At 41.0% G+C, this 20,405-nt stretch overlaps 1 protein-coding gene across 2 annotated transcripts in view; it reads left to right on the top strand.

Moving 5' to 3' along the window:
- The first annotated feature begins 10,020 nt into the window (after positions 1-10,020).
- The window catches only part of EYS (eyes shut homolog), a 499,923-nt gene continuing 489,538 nt past the window's right edge, over positions 10,021-20,405 (top strand). Inside the window, exons 1-2 of one of the 2 annotated variants that reach the window (XM_081856657.1) lie at positions 10,021-10,145; positions 14,393-14,497. In XM_081856657.1, the coding sequence (XP_081712783.1) occupies positions 10,142-10,145; positions 14,393-14,497 (109 nt within the window). In that variant the 5' untranslated portion in view covers positions 10,021-10,141. Of the gene's footprint in view, positions 10,146-14,392; positions 14,498-16,276; positions 16,429-20,405 lie in introns of those variants that run through there. The other variant, XM_081856658.1, reaches the window with a different exon arrangement.

Raw genomic sequence — 20,405 nt, 5'->3', positions numbered from 1 at the left:
ACACAGATAGTGCATAGTGCAATTAAGCATTCCACTTTTAAGAATAGTCTTAAACTTATTCATTGATAAGAAATGCATTATTCTCTTTGCTCAATCCTATCCCATTAAGACAGCAGTGGTTTCAAATTATACTTTAATGCTTTTAACAAATATTTTCTTTCTCTCACCCTTGTGTTGCTCAAACTGGTTGAGTGGAGGTTTGGAAACGATTTATGCACATTCAAACATCATTAGTTGTATGCACAGCTTTTTATATTTATAGTTTAATACCCACAATCAGTTTTGTTGCTGAATTCTTGCTGCAATAAAAGCAGACCATTAATGCTTTTAAACATTGAATAGTGAGGATGCTGCATTTATTGAAATAAAGGAAATTATACTGCCTTGGTTTCTCTGCCTTCCTTTAAGATGAAGCATAAAGAGATCCCTGCTTTGCTTTGCTTTAAACTTATGCTCTTCCACTACATTTAAGCTGCAATTTGATTTTGGAGCAGGAGGTGTCATTTGGCCGCATACAAATCAACCACAGATAAACACAATCAAGGAACATAGTGTTTATACAGACCGGGAATTGTCTACTTTTAGAGCATCAAATTAAGATAAATACAAATTACTTTGCATTTAAATAGGTTTTTTTGTTGGTTTTTTAGTTTGAAGGGTAAATTCTCTTAAAGTTGTAGTGGGGAAAAAGAAATCTCCAAACTATATTATTTCCTGTTGAATTTTCTAAAGTGGAGGGAGAGGAGGTTAGCAGAAAGGATGCAGTTTGAACTGGCTGAGCCTCTGAGTGTCAGTCTGCTTTCAAGAGTGAATAACGTTCTGTGTACTGGATGTTGACATTGGTGGCATCACCATTACACATCAGCAGACTATGGAACCAGTGCACTGGTAAGAGAAGTGGCCATGCATGTACCCAATGCCTGGTAGCAGATAATGGTGGGTCTGCACTATTCACTTGGCCCTCCTCTGCCCAAGTCACTGCTGCATACTGTTATGAGTTTGTGAGTGCTAGACATCCTAAATCCCTGAGTCCAGTAGGTGTTAGAATTTAATTAAGGCTTGAGGTGTTAAAACCAAGAAATAGCCCTGGAGGTGAGGTGACCCTGTGTGTTTGGCTGTGTGCTAGACTCTTCTAAATCCCCTGGAATCAGCTAATTAAGTCAGGCTAGCCTCCTTTGTGAAAATGATAACCTGGGGAAATGCACCAATAGGACAACAGAGGATCAAACAAACTCTGTGTGAGATGGCAAAGGAGTGAGGCCTCTTTCACTCTGCAGATAAAGCCTTACCAGGACAGACTTTGCTCATGTGCTCAAGACATTGATTCCATAAATCATATTTTGTTGCATTGTGCAAAAAATGAGCAGGCAAGGGCTGAACTGATACTACCCTTGCTGGTACCTTTTCCGGGAAAATCAGAGGCTCACTATGTCAGGTTCCTACTGGAAGACCGGACAAATGCTAGAACGTTAGCAGTGGCAAAGTTTTTATCGGTGGTTGCAAGAACAAATGAGCCCTATATTCTAAACAAAATGCTTGATTAACCTGGAGGTAGGCTATAGGAATTGTGTATTGATTTGTAATGATTTGTTGGGTCTCTGGACCGTAATAAAGATTGATTGATTGATAAAGCCAAAGGTTAGAGAAGTGTGCGGGAAGCAATGTGAGCCAGAAGCTTAAGAGTCGGAGCTTTGTGACCATGAGATGCAAAGTAGCAGGCAAGGCATGATCACTGATGTCTGTTTGGATCCAGGGCTGAGCCTATGGACAAAGCCTCCATCATAGGCTCAGACTGTATATATGTATAAATGAACCATATACCATGAAGACACCACAGTCTCTGCTGTGCCTCCTTTCCAAAAGGAAACAGAGTGCCTGGAACCCCCTGGAATCTCGCACCGCTCAGATACTGGGGGTGGCATACAACAATACCATGAAGGAAAGTGGGAGGAGTAAGGCAGCAGCAAAATTGGCACAGTGCAGACATGCCAGGGAAGCCGATCCAGTGGTTCTGCCCATGTGTTTGCACCACACTAACCTTACTGCCGTCTCCCCCTGCCCCTATCCATCATAGTATGCAACAGTGGCCCAGCCAAAGGTAGACTGGGTAAGTACTGCAGTCCCACTGTGCCGTCTGCTACTGCAATTACCACATGGGAGAAAATGAGCCTGCTGCAGATATAGCCATGGTATGCCTGTAGAAGCCTTCAATACTATCAGAAAGTGCATATTCCTACGCAGGGTTTGGTAGGCTTCAGATGACATGTGTTGGGTGTCTTCTTGCCAGTGCAGCTTCAATAACATGTACCAGACTTGCATCCCTTATGAACCACCAAGCCAAATGCAGCTCACCATCCCTGCAGCTTTGCTCTGACGGCATCCCTGCTTTTGTGGTACCATCCAGAAAGCAAAAGCGGGGGACTCTATCAAGTACCCTGGTGGGATGCCATAAATTGCTGGTGACATCAGGGGACCACCAGTTGTACAAATCTAATATTAACTGATCCTAGAATAGACGCATTCAATATATAATACTGTTTAACAAGGGTGGTTTCAAACAAATGTTTTTAAAATGGTGGGCACTAAAAAGAATAATAATAGCAAATATAGTGAAGTGGTAACTGCAATTGTGTGCTGGAATGGTTCTTTAAACCCCCTGGCTAATAGTTACATATGTAGTCAGACGACAATTGCCACATTTTCCTGCTTTCCCACCTTGTACTGTCTTGTAGAGTTATACCCATGACATTCATATCCTTCTCTTAGTTTCAGAAAAAGCATTAGTAAAAGGAAGAATTTCTATATCTGAAAAGTCCTGATGCCTGGATTTCTTTTTAACTATATAGCTTCTTTCACTTAGAACAGAAGATAATGGATCTTTTTCTTACCACCTTGAAGAAAGGGAAAGTGTAGGTCACCAGTCTTTTCTATAAATCCATGTTCTGACGGAAGGTGAATCACTTCCTTTCTCTGTTCTACTTCTGATGGCAACCTTTTGGGTTGGGCTAGATTAACAGTCATGTGAAGTATGCTGTAGACTGAAGGCTTTTTATGCAGTACATTTATTTGAGAATTTGGGGTTTATAACATTGGTGCTGCACACCCAGTAGGACTTTGAACACTTTTCACATTCTCATTTCTTTGAATGGGAATCTGCTCTACATATTTCCCCAATTAATTTTTTGCTATATTAAACTGGGATTGAATTTTAAACCCATGTGACTGCCCCTCGTTAATTTGAAGTGTGTAATGAGGGTGAAAAAAATGTGCTCATCAAGATATTAATTAATAATGCCCCATCTTTGAGAAACATGGCACACCACAAGTTAATCTTCCTTTTTTTCCTCTCCTCATCTCTAAAAAGAGATCTTATAAAGTACTTGGTAAAGTGCTACGGAGTATATCCAACTAAGTCACACTCAGACTACTGAAATCAATGTACTTGAAACCAATAATCTAAGTATGACTAAAGTTAGATAACATCCTACGAAGAAAACATATTCCTCCTCCCCCCCCCCCAAAAAAAACAGGAGGGTCGGATGCTCTATTCATCAGCCATATGACTCAGATGGGATTTATCTAGAAAGCCACTCAATCAGATAATCAACCACAGTTGTGCAGTGCAATCAGACACACAGATAAGAAACCTTAATATGATATTTGTGCTGTTAGAGAAGCCTGTTAGAAAACATGATCTCATTCTCATTTTGAGAACAAACTAGTCTCTGGGTTTTACAGCATCGGCTGAATCAGCTCAAAGAATTTATGTGGCCAAACTGTAGCTCTTGACATTAAATCTGCATAGCACAAAAGTGTTTGAGAATATTGGAATCCTAAATTGCCTATTTTGGGCAATTCCTGTAAAAGACAAATAGTGGATCCATTAACTTGGTACTGTATCCATGCAAATATGTTACAGAAGCAATTTACATTATTATTATTATTATTATTAACAAGAAGAAGAGGAGGAGGAGGAGGAGGAATAATTTATTATTTATACCCCACCCATCTGGCTGGGTTTCCCCAGCCACTCTGGGCGGCTCCCAACCAAATATGAAAACACAATACAGCATTAAACATTAAAAGCTTCCCTAAACAGAGGGATAAGTGAGCCGGGCCTGATTCTTTTGTTTGCATGGAAAAGAAGTTAATTTTCCCTGATCCAAATTTCCCTTAGATAATCGGAAATAGCCAGGGAAAAGGAACTGGTAAAACACAACATAGCCCTGAGTTTCCCAATGTTCCATGAACTGGTCAGTAAAAGAGTAAGGGTGCCAGTGTATAGTGTAAGGGTACTTGCTTGTGCCTGGATAAAAGTTTCAGGGGATCTCTGGGCTCATCTTAAACAGGCAAATATTGCAAGTCCCAAATTCTTCTCCGTCTTGAATTAAAATCTGAGCTGATGAAGAATTCCTGGCTTCCCACTCTTAGGCCTTAAACCCCAGGAATGACACCATGTGCAGCCCAGAGAATCCCTGCTAAGCCATGCAGAGCTTTAAGTTTCAATTCCCACAAGCTTCAAGCTAACCCAGTGGTGGTTTTGATGATGATGATTTCCTTACATTTATAAAGTTATAATAATTAAGCCAGCCATTGTTAGTTGGCTGTGTTCTGATAAAGCAAGGATTCCTTTCTCTCTCTGCCAATATCATCCCAAGGATGTAGCACACACCAGAGATTCCTTGGTGCAGCCCTCACTATAACTGACATTTGTAGAATATTCCCAGAAAGAGCAGCCATGCTTAATAATCCCTTGTCCTTGAGCCCTGACTGGGCAATAAGAGGTGGGTGGGAACACAGGACTCCCCCATGGTTGCAAGAAATACAGTATGCCTTCTCAGTTGTTCAGTGAGCTGTTAAAAAAATAAATACTATTAAGTCACATAAGAGTAAAGTATACCTGTAAAAGAAATCTGAAAGTGAGGACTATGCCCCGATTTGGAGAACTACTGAACTAATGCAGTTTTGTTTTTCTTACAAGATATGTGTCATCACCAGCTTCATAAAACATAGTTCTGTAGTTCATCTTGGGAGTCGTGCATTTTCACAACAGCAAAATGTAGTTGCCGGCATCAACACAATATCCTGCCCTGTCTACTCCTGTCAATGATTTTTGATAGGTGAAATTAAGTAAAGTATGAGGGATAGTTGAAAATATGTAAAGTTAAGAACTATGCATGTTTAAATGGGGGGGGGGGAAATCCAATGTTTTTAAATGTATTTTTTTTTTTTTTGCAGGTTTTTCAGGGCTTTTCTGTGAAAAGGAAGCCAAGCCATGTGACTCAGGACCTTGCTTGAATGGTGCTGTCTGCGTGGATGATGTTGACGGGTATGGCTGTTTTTGCCCCGAAGGTAAGTTGTTCGACACAATGCATCTTTATTATAAGTGACAATTTGCCAAGATCGCCCGAAGATTGCAAGGTTGTCTTTGTGAGGATCTTCAAAGCATTCAAAACATCCTTCCTATCAAAATAAGTTGTTCAGTCCCGAAGTTTCATTTGCATCTATGTCCATCAAGGCAGCCTATTCGCATGAAGGCTGTAAATAGTTATATCTAAAAGTGTGAATGTATGTCTGACACGCTGCCTGTGATTCTTAACTATGTTACAACAACAGTAGTAAAAAAAAAAACCAAAAAACACAAAAAACAACTCAAAGGCCAGTGAACTGGTCTGCCTGTTTCCTAAAAATATGTCCCCATAGGGTATAACAACCTGAGTAAAACAAATAGTAAACTAAGATTTAGGAAGCGGTGATACATTTTCAGCACAGCAGTAAGCACAAAGCATTTCCTTTTTACTCAAGAGTATATTATTCCTTTATTTTTCCTATTGGTTATAAAATAAGGGACACACACTGTAGCTGATTTGTCACTGTGCCTTTAGTGAATTAATGCCTGTTTTAATCAAGCATGAGCATGTCTTATCACTGGGGCTGAGAGTTAAGGGCACAGTTTCATTTTTAGAAACTGCAGTGTTACTGCAATGTGAGGCTTGGGGTGGAGAAGGAATATTAAATATCTTAATTTCTTGGAACAATGAAGAAGCTGTCAAACCACTTCCCCCCTCCTTACCTTTGAAGGTAAACAATTTATCCAGACCCACCGCAACCTCATTTTACTCTCCAACTGTCCTGCTCCATCTCCACCATACATAGCCAATCCTTAACCATATGCAACATCCTGGGATATTTCATACTATCATTTTAAAATGTGTGGGGCACGAATCTCTTCCCTACACTGGCACAGCACCCACACATAGAACGAACCCTATAGGGCATAGTGGAGTCCAGTTCCCTTCCTCAAGGGCATGGCCAATTCTTCTTCTTTAGCCAAGAGCACATATCCACCCACCCTGCCCCTTCTGAAGGACCAGGAAATGGAATGGAAAGAGGCTCCATTGAGCCCTGTGGAGATTCTCTCCGAGGTAGTGACTGAAGGCAGCACTTATGGATGGGAATGGCCTGGGCACATCCTCATCCAGTCCTCCACCATCTGCTCAGTCCAAGTGTGTGGGTGCTGAGCTCACTTTGCCTCCCGGTGCACCATAGGGCAGACTCCACTCTGCCCTATAGGGTTCTTTCTATGTGTGAATGCTGTGTCACTGTGGAGACGGCAGTCATGCTCCACATATGCAGGATTTTAAATTTAAAAAAAACAAAAACAATAAAACCTCAGGAAGTTGCATTGCAAAATATGATTTCCACTTATTGTCGTATGAAATTACTGTCATACCTCAGGTTACAAACGCTTCAGGTTGCGTTTTTTCGTGTTATGGATGTGCCGAAATCCAGAAATACTGGAACGGGTTACTTCCAGGTTTCGGCGGTCGCACATGTGCAGAAGCGCCAATTCGCAACCCGTGCATGCGCAGACGCAGCACTGCAGGTTGCGAACGTGCCTCCCTCACGGATTACATTCGCAACCCGAGCATCCACTGTATATCTGATAATTTCACCAGACTTCGTTTCGATTTGTGTCCAAAAATGGAAGCGTGTGATCTGAGGATGAAGTTCAGACAGGATAATGCAAGTGGGTTGCTCTCTTCCATCACTGGTCTCTGGGGAAAATAAAACTTGGTATTCACGGCGATAATTTTTGTGGATTGGTTGTTATCAGGAACAGAGACATGGGTCTGATTAAAGTCTGTATTTGAGTGAGATCTGTTACTGTATACATTATTAATGAACTCAGGGTAATTGTAAAGTTTTATGACTTAGGGATCAGTAGAAATTGGTTCCACGGTCATTTTGAGAAATTATGAGAATATGCCTTGCTCTGTGGGTGCTGATAGCTTAGCATTAGTCATGGTCTTCCCGCAGCCATGGCCTGTGACAGCACTTAATGATAGTCATTTTGTAGCGTGACCATGCATTAGAATAGATTTACAAGAGCATAAAATGTCACATACCAAAGTGGAGAGTTCTTTGTCAGCTCTTAGAGCAAGAAAAAAAACCTATACACCTGGGAGTGACGATTGTCTGCAACACGGGTGCAAGGCAAGCATTCAGCTGAAAGCAAGCCATAGAAAAATAAGAAAACCCGAGCGTGAAACTTTGTTGGCAGATTAGGCTGCAGACTTATACAGGCTCTTTTGGTAGTTCTGCCACCATTCAAAAGTGTGAGGAATGGTTGCCTTTTGGCTTTTCCTGTGGTGGCCCCTAAATTGCAGAACTCCCTCCCCCTCAGAGGTGCATCTAGCACCGTCATTGTACAATATTTTCCACATTCATTATTAATACATTTCCACCGACCAAAAGGATTCGTAGATGCTTCTGCCCATCTCCTCTAGTTTAGCCAATCAAAATAATCCCTACTAGTGGGCCTCACCACTGTTTCCCCCCCAGAAATGGCTTTGATAGGGCAGTGGATTCTTTTGTCCTTTCTCCTCCCCTTCCCTCCCTCCTTTGCTCTGCAAGAAACTGTGTGGTTGTGTCATGCAACCTGTCAATCAGCGCACCTTAAGCCAATCCGAACCATGTGTTCTTTTTGTGAGGGTGTTCACAAGCCAGTCAGAACCATACATTCTTTTGGAATCTGCAGAGAGGAATTTCCTTCCCCGAACACTCTGTGGAAGAAACAAGCTAGCCAGCCATTCTTACAAATACTGTAAGAGCTTAAGATCTGGTGAAGGACAATAACAACCTTGTAAAATACAGTGGTACCTCTGGTTACATACACTTTGGGTTACATACGCTTCAGGTTACAGACTCCGCTAACCCAGAAATAATAACTCGGGTTAAGAACTTTGCTTCAGGATGAGAACAGAAATCGTTCTCTGGCGGCGCGGCAGCAGCAGGAGGCCCCATTAGCTAAAGTGGTGCTTCAGGTTAAGAACAGTTTCAGGTTAATAACGGACCTCCAGAACGAATTAAGTACGTAACCAGAGGTACCACTGTATACAGTTTTGAGTGTGTCCCCCCCTCACCCCTTTATTTTCCCTTCTGCATGAGTTTTGTTTCTCTTTTTCTCTTTCTCTTTTTTGTTTGTGTCTCACCATGTTTGGTGCACATACAGTTATGTACTTTTTGAACTTTCAATAAAGATGTTACTAAAAAACAACAACTAGCCAGCCTTGAAGAAGTAGCAAGCTTTTAAGCTTATTTTTGAGAGGTGGGGAGAAAGGAGAGAGAGAGAGAGAGAGAAGGCAAGAAGAGAAGTGTGTTCTTTTGCTTTTACCTTGGTTTGCTGCTTCTTAGTGTCTGTATATTCCTCAAAGAAAAAAAGAAAAAACAATAACCTGAAGTATACATTTAATGTTTTAAAATGTGTATTAATTGTGTTTTGATTTTAATTTACTGTTTTAACTGTTTTGTTATGCTTTGGGAGACTCCAGGATAACTCCTCTGTTTTAGGAGATGGTATAAATGCAAGCTAATAGATTAGGCCCACTTAACTAGGAGCGAACGCTATTGAATGTAATAAGTAGACACAGGGTGGCAGCCCAGGGTAGCCCCCAGACCCAATAGACTGATTTGTTCATGTGCTGCCTTCCCGTGACCATCTATTTTGTGTTGAGTCAATTAAAAAAAGTGAGCCTGGTTTTCTTTCTTTTATCCTCACAACCCTGGGACATGCTGTTAAGCCATTACTATGCCTCTTTAGGGCTGTACTTGTATTTCTCTCCCTGTCACGCTGGAACAGAAGGACTAGAATAGAAGTTAATGGTTATTGAGGTCTTTCTTAAACTAAAACAACACTTCATTTCCTGAGCATGTTCCAAGACTCAGCTTCTTTTTTTTGTACAGTAGACGCTTTAGCAACCTAGGTTGCTGAGTTGTTGTGAAAATGAAAAAATCTAAGCAAGAAATATGCTATAGAAATTGAAATATACTCGGGGTCAAGAGTGGATTTCATGCCCTTTATTCAGCTCATAGTGATGAGGAGGAATGGACATTCCCCCAGAATGTCTGCTTTATATACATTATTTACATAATGGGCCCCACGTGATTGGCTAATTCCAGGATTCTCCTGTAGGCCAATCAGGTTGCGGATTCACTTCCACCTGGAGCTGGATTGGGTGGCTTCTGTGGACCAATCAGACTGCTGAATTTTGGAGCCTATCAGGCTGCTGCATTCTGAATCCTATTGTTCTAGGACCAATCAGACTGCTGCATTTTGGATCCTATTCAACTCAGTACATAACAGAAATGATAACCATATGGGTGATTGTTTTGCACACAGGGCTAGCCTGGTGCCATGTTCATGAAAAACCCATTTGCGTAAAGCACTTCCTAAGTATTTACAAGTTGTGGTGCTCTGACACAGCTTTATGCTTGCTGCCCTTGTTCCTTTAAATGTGATCCTTCTTTAAGGACAAAGGGGGATAATTTACTAATGACAGATGAGGAGCAAGGCAGCTTTTAGAAGCGTTCACTGTGAGCCATAAAAAGAGAATTATTTCTGTTTTACAGAGTAATTTGATAAGGATTGATTTATTATTTACAAAAGAGAGGACTGAGAAAGGAGACACAGGTGTAGATAAAGAATATACTGCCCCCCTCTCTCTTTCTCCTCAACCAAGGATTTGAAGGCCTGAACTGTGAAATCAACTTTGATGACTGCTCCTACGGCTTCTGTAAAAACAATTCGACGTGCTTAGACCTGGTTGCAGACTACGCTTGTGTTTGTCCTCCAGGCTTCATGGGTAAGGTATAACCCAAGCCTTTAAATGAAACAATAAATATTTAAAGACTCCATTATATCTTGCAAAATTAAAAGTAAATAAGTGCCCATAATGACATTTTATACACTGCCACACTGCTAATAAAAACAGAATAAGTAACACATTGCAATAATTCCCATCAATTATATTCCTTAATCCTCTGATCATAAGATGAAAGTTGGAAATGCTGATGTTAAAGTTTCCGAGTTAATTAACAGGGATGTTAAAGCATACTCATGATTTTTTCATCACTAACCCACCTGGTAGGGGGGAAAATAGTAACTAGTTCAAGTACACACTACACTCAGACAAGTAATGGACACTCCACACATTTAAAAAGCAGTGGTTTTTTGCAATGGTACTCTCTGGTACAGAGTACCACCACCTCTTATTTGTACTGCCCATGTCAACCATTTTGTGCTGGCACCCATGGCACTTTTATCAAGATATGACTACTGGCACCTCATTTTTATCTCCTGCTCCAAAGAACTTCGAATATAATTATTAGCTTCCATGCCCCACTCAGGATTGGGGTACAAAAAATGTGTTGATAACTGTTTCTAACAAGAGTTTTCTGTTTTCTGTTTTCTTAAAGGATACATATATACTGTATACATCAGCTGATTAGGAATTGCTGATTAGGAATGTAGAAGTCCAAACAGCATCTACACAATATCCTGGAAATCTGAAGGCAGAATCTATTAAAAATGCACAAATGAGGGCTTCCAACTTAAGGCCCTGTGTTTCAAGGACCTTCGAGAGGCGTCATATACTAAACTAAACAGTTAATTTCTCTATAAAGGATAAAGAGTTGAGCTACCAGTGAGTTGCATAAAATTAAAGGGAAAATCAATTATGGTTCAACAGCACAATTTTCTCTCCCTGTTAGAAATTAACCAAAGTGCCTTGTTTACATGAAATCAGAGGCATAATTTGCTGAAAGTTTCTCATCTGCAAATAATTAGCATGATTTCTTTAATTAGAACCAAAGCTTAAGAGTTGAAATCATCTGGAGAAAATGTGTTCATTCATCAACTAAGAATAAAATGAGATGAAATGAGACTTGTTCTTCCTTTTTGTGGTTGGTGTTTAGGGAATGCTACCAAGCTTTCTTATTTTCACATTTCAGTTCATGTCCTTTATTTTGGAAACAAGAAAATGAAAACAATGTTTCCACTTGAGGCATAGTTATAATTTAATGCATTAAGGATTTCTTTAATGTCTTTTCTGATCATGATTGAGATAGAGAAAGGTAATAATAACAACCACCGCTACAATCACAAATTTTGTCCTCAACTGAACAACAACAAAAACCCAGCCAAGTATTCTGGTTTTATGATTAAAACACAGGCTTAAAAGTCATTAAAACAGACTCATTTGGATTCATTCCTACTCTGGAGGGATCTATGAAGTCTATATTCACAAGTTAATCACATTCAGTTTCAATTCCCTCTATTTACTCACTCTGTAAAATGGGAATAATAGTGATTAGGCATTCAGGCCTTTTACATATACATATAAGACTAAAGCATTTAAAACTCCAAAACTGTGTGATTTAGCCACTGTTATATGTCTTTTTTATAAAAAAAAATACCTTTATAGTTGGTCTGTTACTCCCATTTTACAGATTAAAATTAAGATTGACTGCTAGTGACTTGCAAATAGTTGCTAGATCCATAGCTGAGGAGTTTCTAGGACCCAAGAAACTAAGCCTGCCACATTTCAAGCAGGTTTGTTTAAGAGTTTTATACAGTGGTACCTCGCAAGATGAAATTAATCCGTTCCGCGAGTCTCTTCGTCTTGCGGTTTTTTCGTCTTGCGAAGCACCCCTATTAGCGGATTAGCGCTATTAGTGGCTTAACGGCTATTAGTGGCTTAGCGGCTATTAGCGGCTTAGCGGCTATTAGCGGCTTAGCGGCTTAGAAAAAGGGGGGGGAAGGGGAAAAACTCGCAAGACTCGCAAGACCATAGGGAAATTTGTCTTGCGAAGCACCTCAAAAGACGGAAAACCCTTTCATCTAGCGAGTTTTTCGTCTTGCGAGGCATTCGTCTTGCGGGGCACCACTGTACCATTAAGTTTCTTGCACATGAAAAGCAATGGGGAAAAAAAGTATTTTATGCCAGAACTAGAAGCAATTTACAGGCATGGCGGTCCATTCTGAAGGGATGAAGGCTGTCAGCTTTCAGAATGATAGGTAGTGATTCTCCCACAAGCAGTGTCAGATTTACGTATAGGCTAAACAAGCTATAGCTTAGGGCCCCACTTTCTTGGTGGCCCCCCCAAAAAATAAAGGAAAAAACCTGGATGTACATTTCCAGTTGTATTTCAGTTCAACAATTACTTTGATAAAATACATATTTTGTTATGTGCAAATGGCTTTAGATACCTATTAGGTCCATAAGTTACCATATAGCATATATTCAACACAAAAAACAGCAACAATTTGTTGTTGACAAAGGACAGCTGGACATATAAATGGCCCCATTAAATCCGGCCTTGCCCAAAAGGGCAATATTTTGGGGTGGGTAAAATAAAGAACCACTTAACCTCCTTTAATAATTTGCTGGCAGTCTGTCTGAAAACTAGTGACATGAGGGAGGTGCCACTCAGTAAGTGGGTAATAGTAGGTTGGCAATGAGTAGCACAACTGGTAGCTCCGTAACTTAAGGGGCAAGCAGGCTTAGTTAAGTGGGGAAGAAAATACCAGTCATAAAGGGGGTAATGAATGACAGCTACCCTAAAATCTAAAAGAATATGGTAATGCTTTGAACAAGCAGACTAAAACCTAGAGGGGGAAAAAAAGCAAACAAATCGAATTGAATAATAACTGAAACACACATACAGCAGAAGCAGCAGGAGGGTGAACTCAAGAGAAGTTTGCACAGAGCTAAAGAAAAATAAGAGAAAACAAACAGGATGACTAAATAACTAAAATAGGAATTTGTTTATTGGAAAACAGAAAGTGATTGGAATAAAAAGGGACAAGTACATCATACATGAGACAACCCACAGCTGAACTGAGTATGGCGGGGTGGGGTGGGTTGACCCCATACTAAGCTCCCTTCAAAGTTTGCAAACCAACGTGAGCTTGAGCGGGAGGAGAAAGAAAACCCGGCAGACTGAAAGCAAATTGATTTAAGTTTTTGCTTTTAACTGTTCGTAATTGGTAAGGATGCCAGTAATCCAGCATTCTTCTAAATGCCCTGCTTTCCATCAATATCCCTCCCACAAATCACTGTGATCGGAATGCCCTGGGGAAAGAATTCACTGTGATAACCTAGACCTGACTATCAAAACAAAACATTCCCCTCTCTACCTCCCAAACTCACTGTTTCTGTAAACTTTGTCCTATGGAAAGACCTTAACCACAATTCCAGGTCTGGATGACATGGTAAGCCACACCTTACCTTGCCATGATGTCTTGTGCCAAAAGGACTTGGGAGAAGCAAAGGTATGAGCTCTTTCCCAGGAGCCAGAACATTTGTGTGGTCCTCGCTTGGCCATAGTTTGGCTCACCGTGATGTGCAAACCAGGCCAGTGTGGTTACTGTTACCAATCTCTGCAATATAATTTGAAATCTTACGGCTTTAATGTGGCTTCACTCATGCATTCTGGAGGGTAGGGTGGAGTTGTTAATGGAAAATGCTGGGATTAATGGCAAGCTGTAAACTGGCTATGGAGACTGTAAGAATGGTTGTACCTGTGTTTTGTATGTAATATTACTTTAGTACTTGAGGTTTGCTATTGAGCTGCTGCTGAGCAAGGCTAGGATACCACTTACTACTTGGAGATGGTGCAGCTAGTGGCCCAGTGTCCGCCATTTTGATATGCCCATAAGATCAGGCTGTTACTTGGTCTTCACTGGGGTCCTTCATTTCTTGCCTATAGTCCTCCCAATGTGTTTAAGTGTGCAGAGGCACTATACTAACTATAATTATATTACAGCTAATGGGATGTTATAATAACCACACAAAATATATTAGTAAATACTTTATTTGCTTCGTATAATCCTGCCTATAAAGATCTAATTTATTTAACTGCTGTCTGTGATCTATAAAAAAGCCAAAAACCTCTTTCCTTTAAAGCTGTCAGGCAGACATAAAATACAATGTTCCCAACCAGGAAAAGTTAAATTATGTAGTTGTCACTTGGATTATGAAGTAGCCTTTTTGCTATCCCAAACCCTACATGATTTATAGTTTTAACGTTTCATTTTCTTTTCTGTCAGACAAAAACTGCTCAATGGACATTGATGAATGTCCCTTCAAGCCCTGCAAAAATGGAGCCAGTTGCCATAATTTGATTGGCGAATTTTACTGTAACTGCTTGCCAGGTAGGTGCTCAGGTGTTACGTGGGTGAAGAGTTAAGACAAATGTTTGGGACAGAAATAGAACTAATTTCTTCAGATGCATTATTTTAGATTCAAATTTGCTTTGTACATGCCCCTGCCGCCCCCGCCCCCATCACCCACGCACAGAAGCTATACAAATGTTCCTGAAATGCACAGCACATTTATTATTAGGACAGCATCCTCTATTTTTATGAATTTGGTTGCAGACCATGTCGCTTGAATACCTATCTGAAAATGAGGTGTTGCATACTAATGAGGAGAGGTTATTTTATATGAAAATATCAACTGCATCCATAATAGATCCTGCAGGGTGTTCCAATTCTAAAACCTTTAAATATGATAATACACTGATTTTCAGGACACAATTGTAGAAGAATTCTGTTGTTGTGCATAGGCTGTGCTGAAAAAAACAACCATCCATGCCGCTTAGCCTTGTGGGGCTTAGAAGGTTTAGTATGATGAATAGTGTTTTCATTTCTGTAGCTTCTTGCTTTATTTTTTTTTTAATGCCAGAAATTTGGTACTTCACATTGCTTTAACTTCTTAATCACAATACCTACGGCCTTCTCTCTCCTCTTTTCCTTCCTTTTTTATACATTGATAAAAGTTAATACCATGTTTTGTTTGGTCATGCAGTGTTTTTTATTAACTCCCAATATATGGCACAAACTGGAAACTAAGGCCCCAATCCTAATTCTGCCATTTAATCTCTGTGCAAGCAAATCAGGATGAATGCTCAGTAAATAGGTCATCTGGAACCCCCAGGTTTGCAGTGGTAAGTGGTAACAGATTCAGCACACCAAGCAAACTGCAAGTACATTTGCAAAGCTAAGCAGGGTCCAGTATGGTTTCACATTGGATGGGAAACAGCTTGTTGAGATTCCTGCATTGCAGGGGTTTGGACTAGATGACCCTCATGGTCCCTTCCAATTCTATGATTCTATTCAGTTGGCAACTCAAGGTATCCAATCTGGGTCTGCTGCCAAATGTCTGATTCAAGCCTACCTTAAATCACATCATACCATGAAATAAGGATACCAAAGATTTTTATACCTTGCCTATAACACACCCTTCAACTGTCCTTATTTGTCCAGGATGACCAGATAGAAATCATTAAACTCCCACTGTGCCTGCCTTCATCCTGGGGCACCCTGATTCTCCCTGCAGCAGCAACATTGGGAAGGAAGCATGAGAGCTCCTTCCCAAAGCCTAGTTAGTGATTACTAGGCTTTGGAAAGAAGATGGGTGGACTCTGGGACACTGTCAGAGCCCTCAAGCCTATTGCCCAAAGCAAGACAAGCCCCTCCTCTTGCTGCTTTCTTCAGGTGAAGGAGAAGGGGCTTGCCCAGCCGTCACAGTGCCCCCTCACCTTAGTATTTTAGAATTTTGTGTTGGACAAAATGCTTTTCATTTGCGACTGTATGTGATAGATGGGCAGTGGAGCTTTACTTAGATCTTTCAGGAAGTCTTCTTGATGTTTCCAGTTCTGACAGGAAAACATAATAGGAACTTCATAAAGTTTTATTTGTCCAGTATTTTTCCATTTCACTCCTTTACTGCCTCATTTGGGTTCCCTTCTCCTTTGGATATCCAGTACCCTTAACTTTTAAACTCCTGAAAGAAAGTAGCACTCTCATTCTCCCGCCACCAGCCTGGGCAGTTCCCAAGCTGCACAAGTTCTGTTCATTTCTCAAGCCTTGCGGCCATTGTTTCAATAAGGCGTGCTGCAGTGCAGGGTCATTCTAGAGGTGAACTCCTGCCCTGGAAAGCCAGCAACCTTCCTCCCCTCCCGCTGCATCCACTACGCAAGCAGGAAGCAGGTGTCTGCAAAAAAGTGCAAATTGCTCAGTGGACTCAAGCAAGTGGGCTATACCATAAATGTCCCCATTTCCATCTGAAAAAATGTTGGAAGGTATGCTATAAAACGTGTTCTCCCTAGCAGAGAGTGCGTGTTGCGGTGGAGGATACAAGCCACCCCATTGTTGCTGGGCGGATTTGTGGAGGGAATTGGTTAATCGGGTCGCCGGGGAGAACTGCTTGTTGCCAATTTTGAAGGAGGGGTCAGAGGTTTTAAATACTGGTCGCCCAACTTTGAGCGTTCTCTTGGCTGCTTGCACCGGATCACCCACCCACCCTCCCTGTATTGGGGGGGGGGGTTGTTCGCTTGACCTTGCTATGCCTGTCATGGGGTTGTCTGCTTTGAGGCAGGGGCCTGGTAGGAATTTGTCCATTTGGCTGATTGGCTGGTGCCATTTGGTTTTGCCTACTGCGTAGCAAATCGTCACAACTTGTAAGGTTGGCGGTTAGGCATTGGTTCAAATTGGTTGGTGGAGGGGTAAGTGCCTACCCCTCCAATGGTGGTGCGGAAAGGGAATTCCGTTAAAGGAATCCAGGGGCTTGCCATTCTTTTCATCCTTGTCCCTGGCATCGGACTTGGGCCGTGCAAGCCACCAGGAGCATGAGGGTGAGAAGTGAGGGACTGAAGCCCAGCTTCATTTTCTCCCCAAAATTTGTTTCCTGCACTGGCTTTCGCTGGAATCTGGAAGTCCAGTTCTGTCCCCTGGGCAAGGACAGATAGTCGGAACCAATGCCTAAGCAACCACTCACTTGGATGTATTTAAATAAAGTTGTGTCCAAAATCGTGCCAAAAACCCACTTCCGGGTTAGCGCCTCCGGCAATGGCGGAATTCCTCTGATCGGGAGGAACTTGCTCCGTGGAATTCAGGGTCTGGCCGCCATGGCAAAGGCGGAGACCCACTAAAAATTGCAGGTGGGAGAAGCCTGTGAACGTGGGATTCGGCTGGCACCTTTTGCGCCTCCCCTACTCGCGGGGAGACGCGGTTTCGGGGATCCGGAGCGATGTGGGGTGAGCGGCGAGGTGCTTCGAATTGACTGCTTCTTTCACGGAGTGAAGCCGCATTGCTGTTGTCGGAGAGCGCTGACTTTTTCCTGTGGACAATTTGATTCTAAACAACTACCCGTGAGTAGAACGGAAAATTGGATTTTTAAATGTCTTAATTTGGCACCGAAACGGGGAGGTTTCAAACAGGAAGTCCACCTTCCCCTTTTGTAAATAGATTGAAGCAAAGAATTTGCAAGCTAAAGTCTTGGAAAATCCTATGTAAAGGATTAAACTTCCATCGGCTAAAATCATTAAACCCCCTTGGAGGCAGGAGAAGAGGGGGGAAATCTTGGATCGTGTAAGCCTGCAGGAGAGAGTGAAGAAAGTTGGATCACCACCGGTCTGAACCTGGAAACGGACTGCTACTAAGATTTGACGTTTTTGGGAAAGTTGTGACAGGTATTAAATAAGAGAAATACACTGTTTCCATTGTCTCCTTCTGCGTTTAAAAAGGAGTAAAAGTAGCTGAAAATTGAAACTAAATTTACTGCTTGAACTGTGCTTAAAAGGATTGATACAAACAGAAATTGTTTCCCTCTAGAGGGAGCCTTTGAAATTGTTATTACAGTTGGGCTGGTGGAATCCCCAGCTGCAAGAGAAAACCATGAGATTGACCTTGGATTGCTTGAGAATGTTGACAGAAGAAGCTTTAGTGATTGCACTATGGAAGATAAGTCAGTCATTGGAACAGCTCCATAAGAAGACGGATGTGATGAATATTAAAATTGATATTTTGGGACAAAAAGTGAACATCTACACACAAACTATTCAGGAACCGATACAGGAATCCACTCTGACATGCCAAATGGTGGAGAAAGCGAGGGAGAAAGTTGTGGTTGTTGAACCTAAAGTATTACAAGTGGAGAGGGAGAGAGCCCCAGCCTTACAGAGGCAATTTGATGACTACAAGTTGTTGCCCTCTATGATTGAATTCAGAGAAAGTCAGATTGGAACCCTGCTTGGACTGGAGAAGGAAAGTTGGATAGATTATCTCACGCAGGGATTTATTGACCTTTGGGATCTGGACCTGGGTCAGAAGGAAATGGGAGTTGTGGAGACCTTCAGATTTGGAGGGGTTTTAAAACACGTCCTGAAATATCTGTTGGATTTTAGTTTTAACCATGGTGATGTGGATGACATGTCGAGAAGGAATAAAAACATTGCTAGGTTGGAGCTCCCCCGAGACCTACTTTTCAGCATCAAAGAAAGGAAATTAAGAACAAGATCAGCAGAAGACAAAGTAAAGTGCATGTATAAATACGAATAAGACTTGCAGAAGGGACCTGGAAAAGAGTTAAGAGCCTCGGACAGAAGATCACCAGGTTGATGGACTATATGGAATTGACGGAAATGACTGGCAGAATCCGAGACCAGGGAGAAGAGACGGTGGAAGAAGATTGGAAAAAGTTTAAAGTTTATTTATAGAAATATGGTAAAATTAATGAGTGCTAGAAAAATGTTGGAATGAAATTATATGGCTTTAGTAGAAGTGTTATAAGGAGTTAAGCATAAATAAGTATTATAGTATTAATGGAAAATAAGGTTAAAATAAGTTAAGATATTAATATGACAGAAAATAGTGAAAGATGGAAAGGAATTGCTAAAACAATTAATAGAAGTGGAATACAAAAAGGGAGGTGAGAGGAAGTCGATAAAACAAGGGAATGAAAGATAAGGCATTGAAATGGTATGATGTATTTTTTTAAAACTGTTTTTGTTTTGTTTTGTTTTGTTTTGTTTAATGCGTTAATGTTGTGTAGTGAATTGTTTATATATTGTATTGTATTGTTTTTTTCTTCTTTCTTTTTCTTCTTGTTTGTAAAATTTAAAAGCAATAAATATTATTTTTTTAAAAAAAAATTGTGCCAAAAACCCAAACCAAAATTGATGTGTGATGTGTGATGTGTGAGTTATTGGGGGGTGGCTTGGGGACCTTGACACGCAAATGATTATAGTGTATGGCCTTTGAACAGGGTGACCACAATCCAACATAGTTAAGTCGTTGGAAGTCAATGTTCTGTTAGCAGGGGGTAATTCTAAATGGCAGTCTACATCCAAATGTCAACAAAGATCACACCCTCCTCAGGGACCCTTGTGCCAAGTTTGGTGATACCTTGATACATGTGCCATATAAATTTTATGAAGCAAACAGACAGACATCTATAGGCTGTATGCTTCCAGGACTGTATGCAGTCTTACTCAGGAACCCTACATGTTTGCATAGAAGCTAGTCCCATTGAGTTCAGAGAAGTTTATTCTTCATTAAGTGGGCATAAGATTGCAGCCTGAATGAATTTATTCACAGCTATTCCTTTCTTCAGCACACAGCACTTGTAGCAATTTTCCAGGTGTTCTGAAAATCAGTTGATAATGTTGTCTCAGCTCTTTTTATCCTTCAAAGTCATTTTTTTGTACGAAACCTCATAATGTTTGTTTTCAGTGCCATTCTCCCAGAAAATGTGTAGTGTGGAATGGTTCATAAATCTAATTCATGGCACATTTTCAAAATGCATACAGCCCTATAAAAGCAGTTAAAATAGCAATAGTCTAGAAACAGGGGAATAGTATATGCTTGGTATTAGAGACCTGGATGTTCTAATGAAAATCTCTGTTAGTCACTCATGCAGTCATTTTATTGTTCAGAGTGGTTGGCAGCCCTATTCACAGCTGCCCCGTGAGACAAATCATTGCCCCCTTTACAGATAGGGAACGGAAGCTGAAAGTTCTCCAAGACCATCCTTTTTTCCTGTGGCTGAAATAGAGTATTGAGGGCAGTTCCCTCAGGGCAGATTTTCTTGCCAATGGAGTATCTTTCCTCCCACTTCTTAATGTTTTATTAGACCATATGTGTCACACTGAATGAGGGACAGAGAAAAATTAAATAAATGTTTTAAATATGCGCACATCAATAAAATAAACTAGCGATTGCAAACATTTTGGGGTCTGGGGCACATTTGGAAATTTGAAAATGGCTGCTGTCAGGAGTG

This window comes from Podarcis erhardii (assembly GCF_964252035.2).
Source record: "Podarcis erhardii genome assembly, chromosome: 3".
NCBI classification, from domain to species: Eukaryota; Metazoa; Chordata; class Lepidosauria; order Squamata; family Lacertidae; genus Podarcis; species Podarcis erhardii.
The sequence above is the reverse complement of the archived record's forward strand: the minus strand, read 5'-3'. Positions and strand labels throughout refer to the sequence as shown.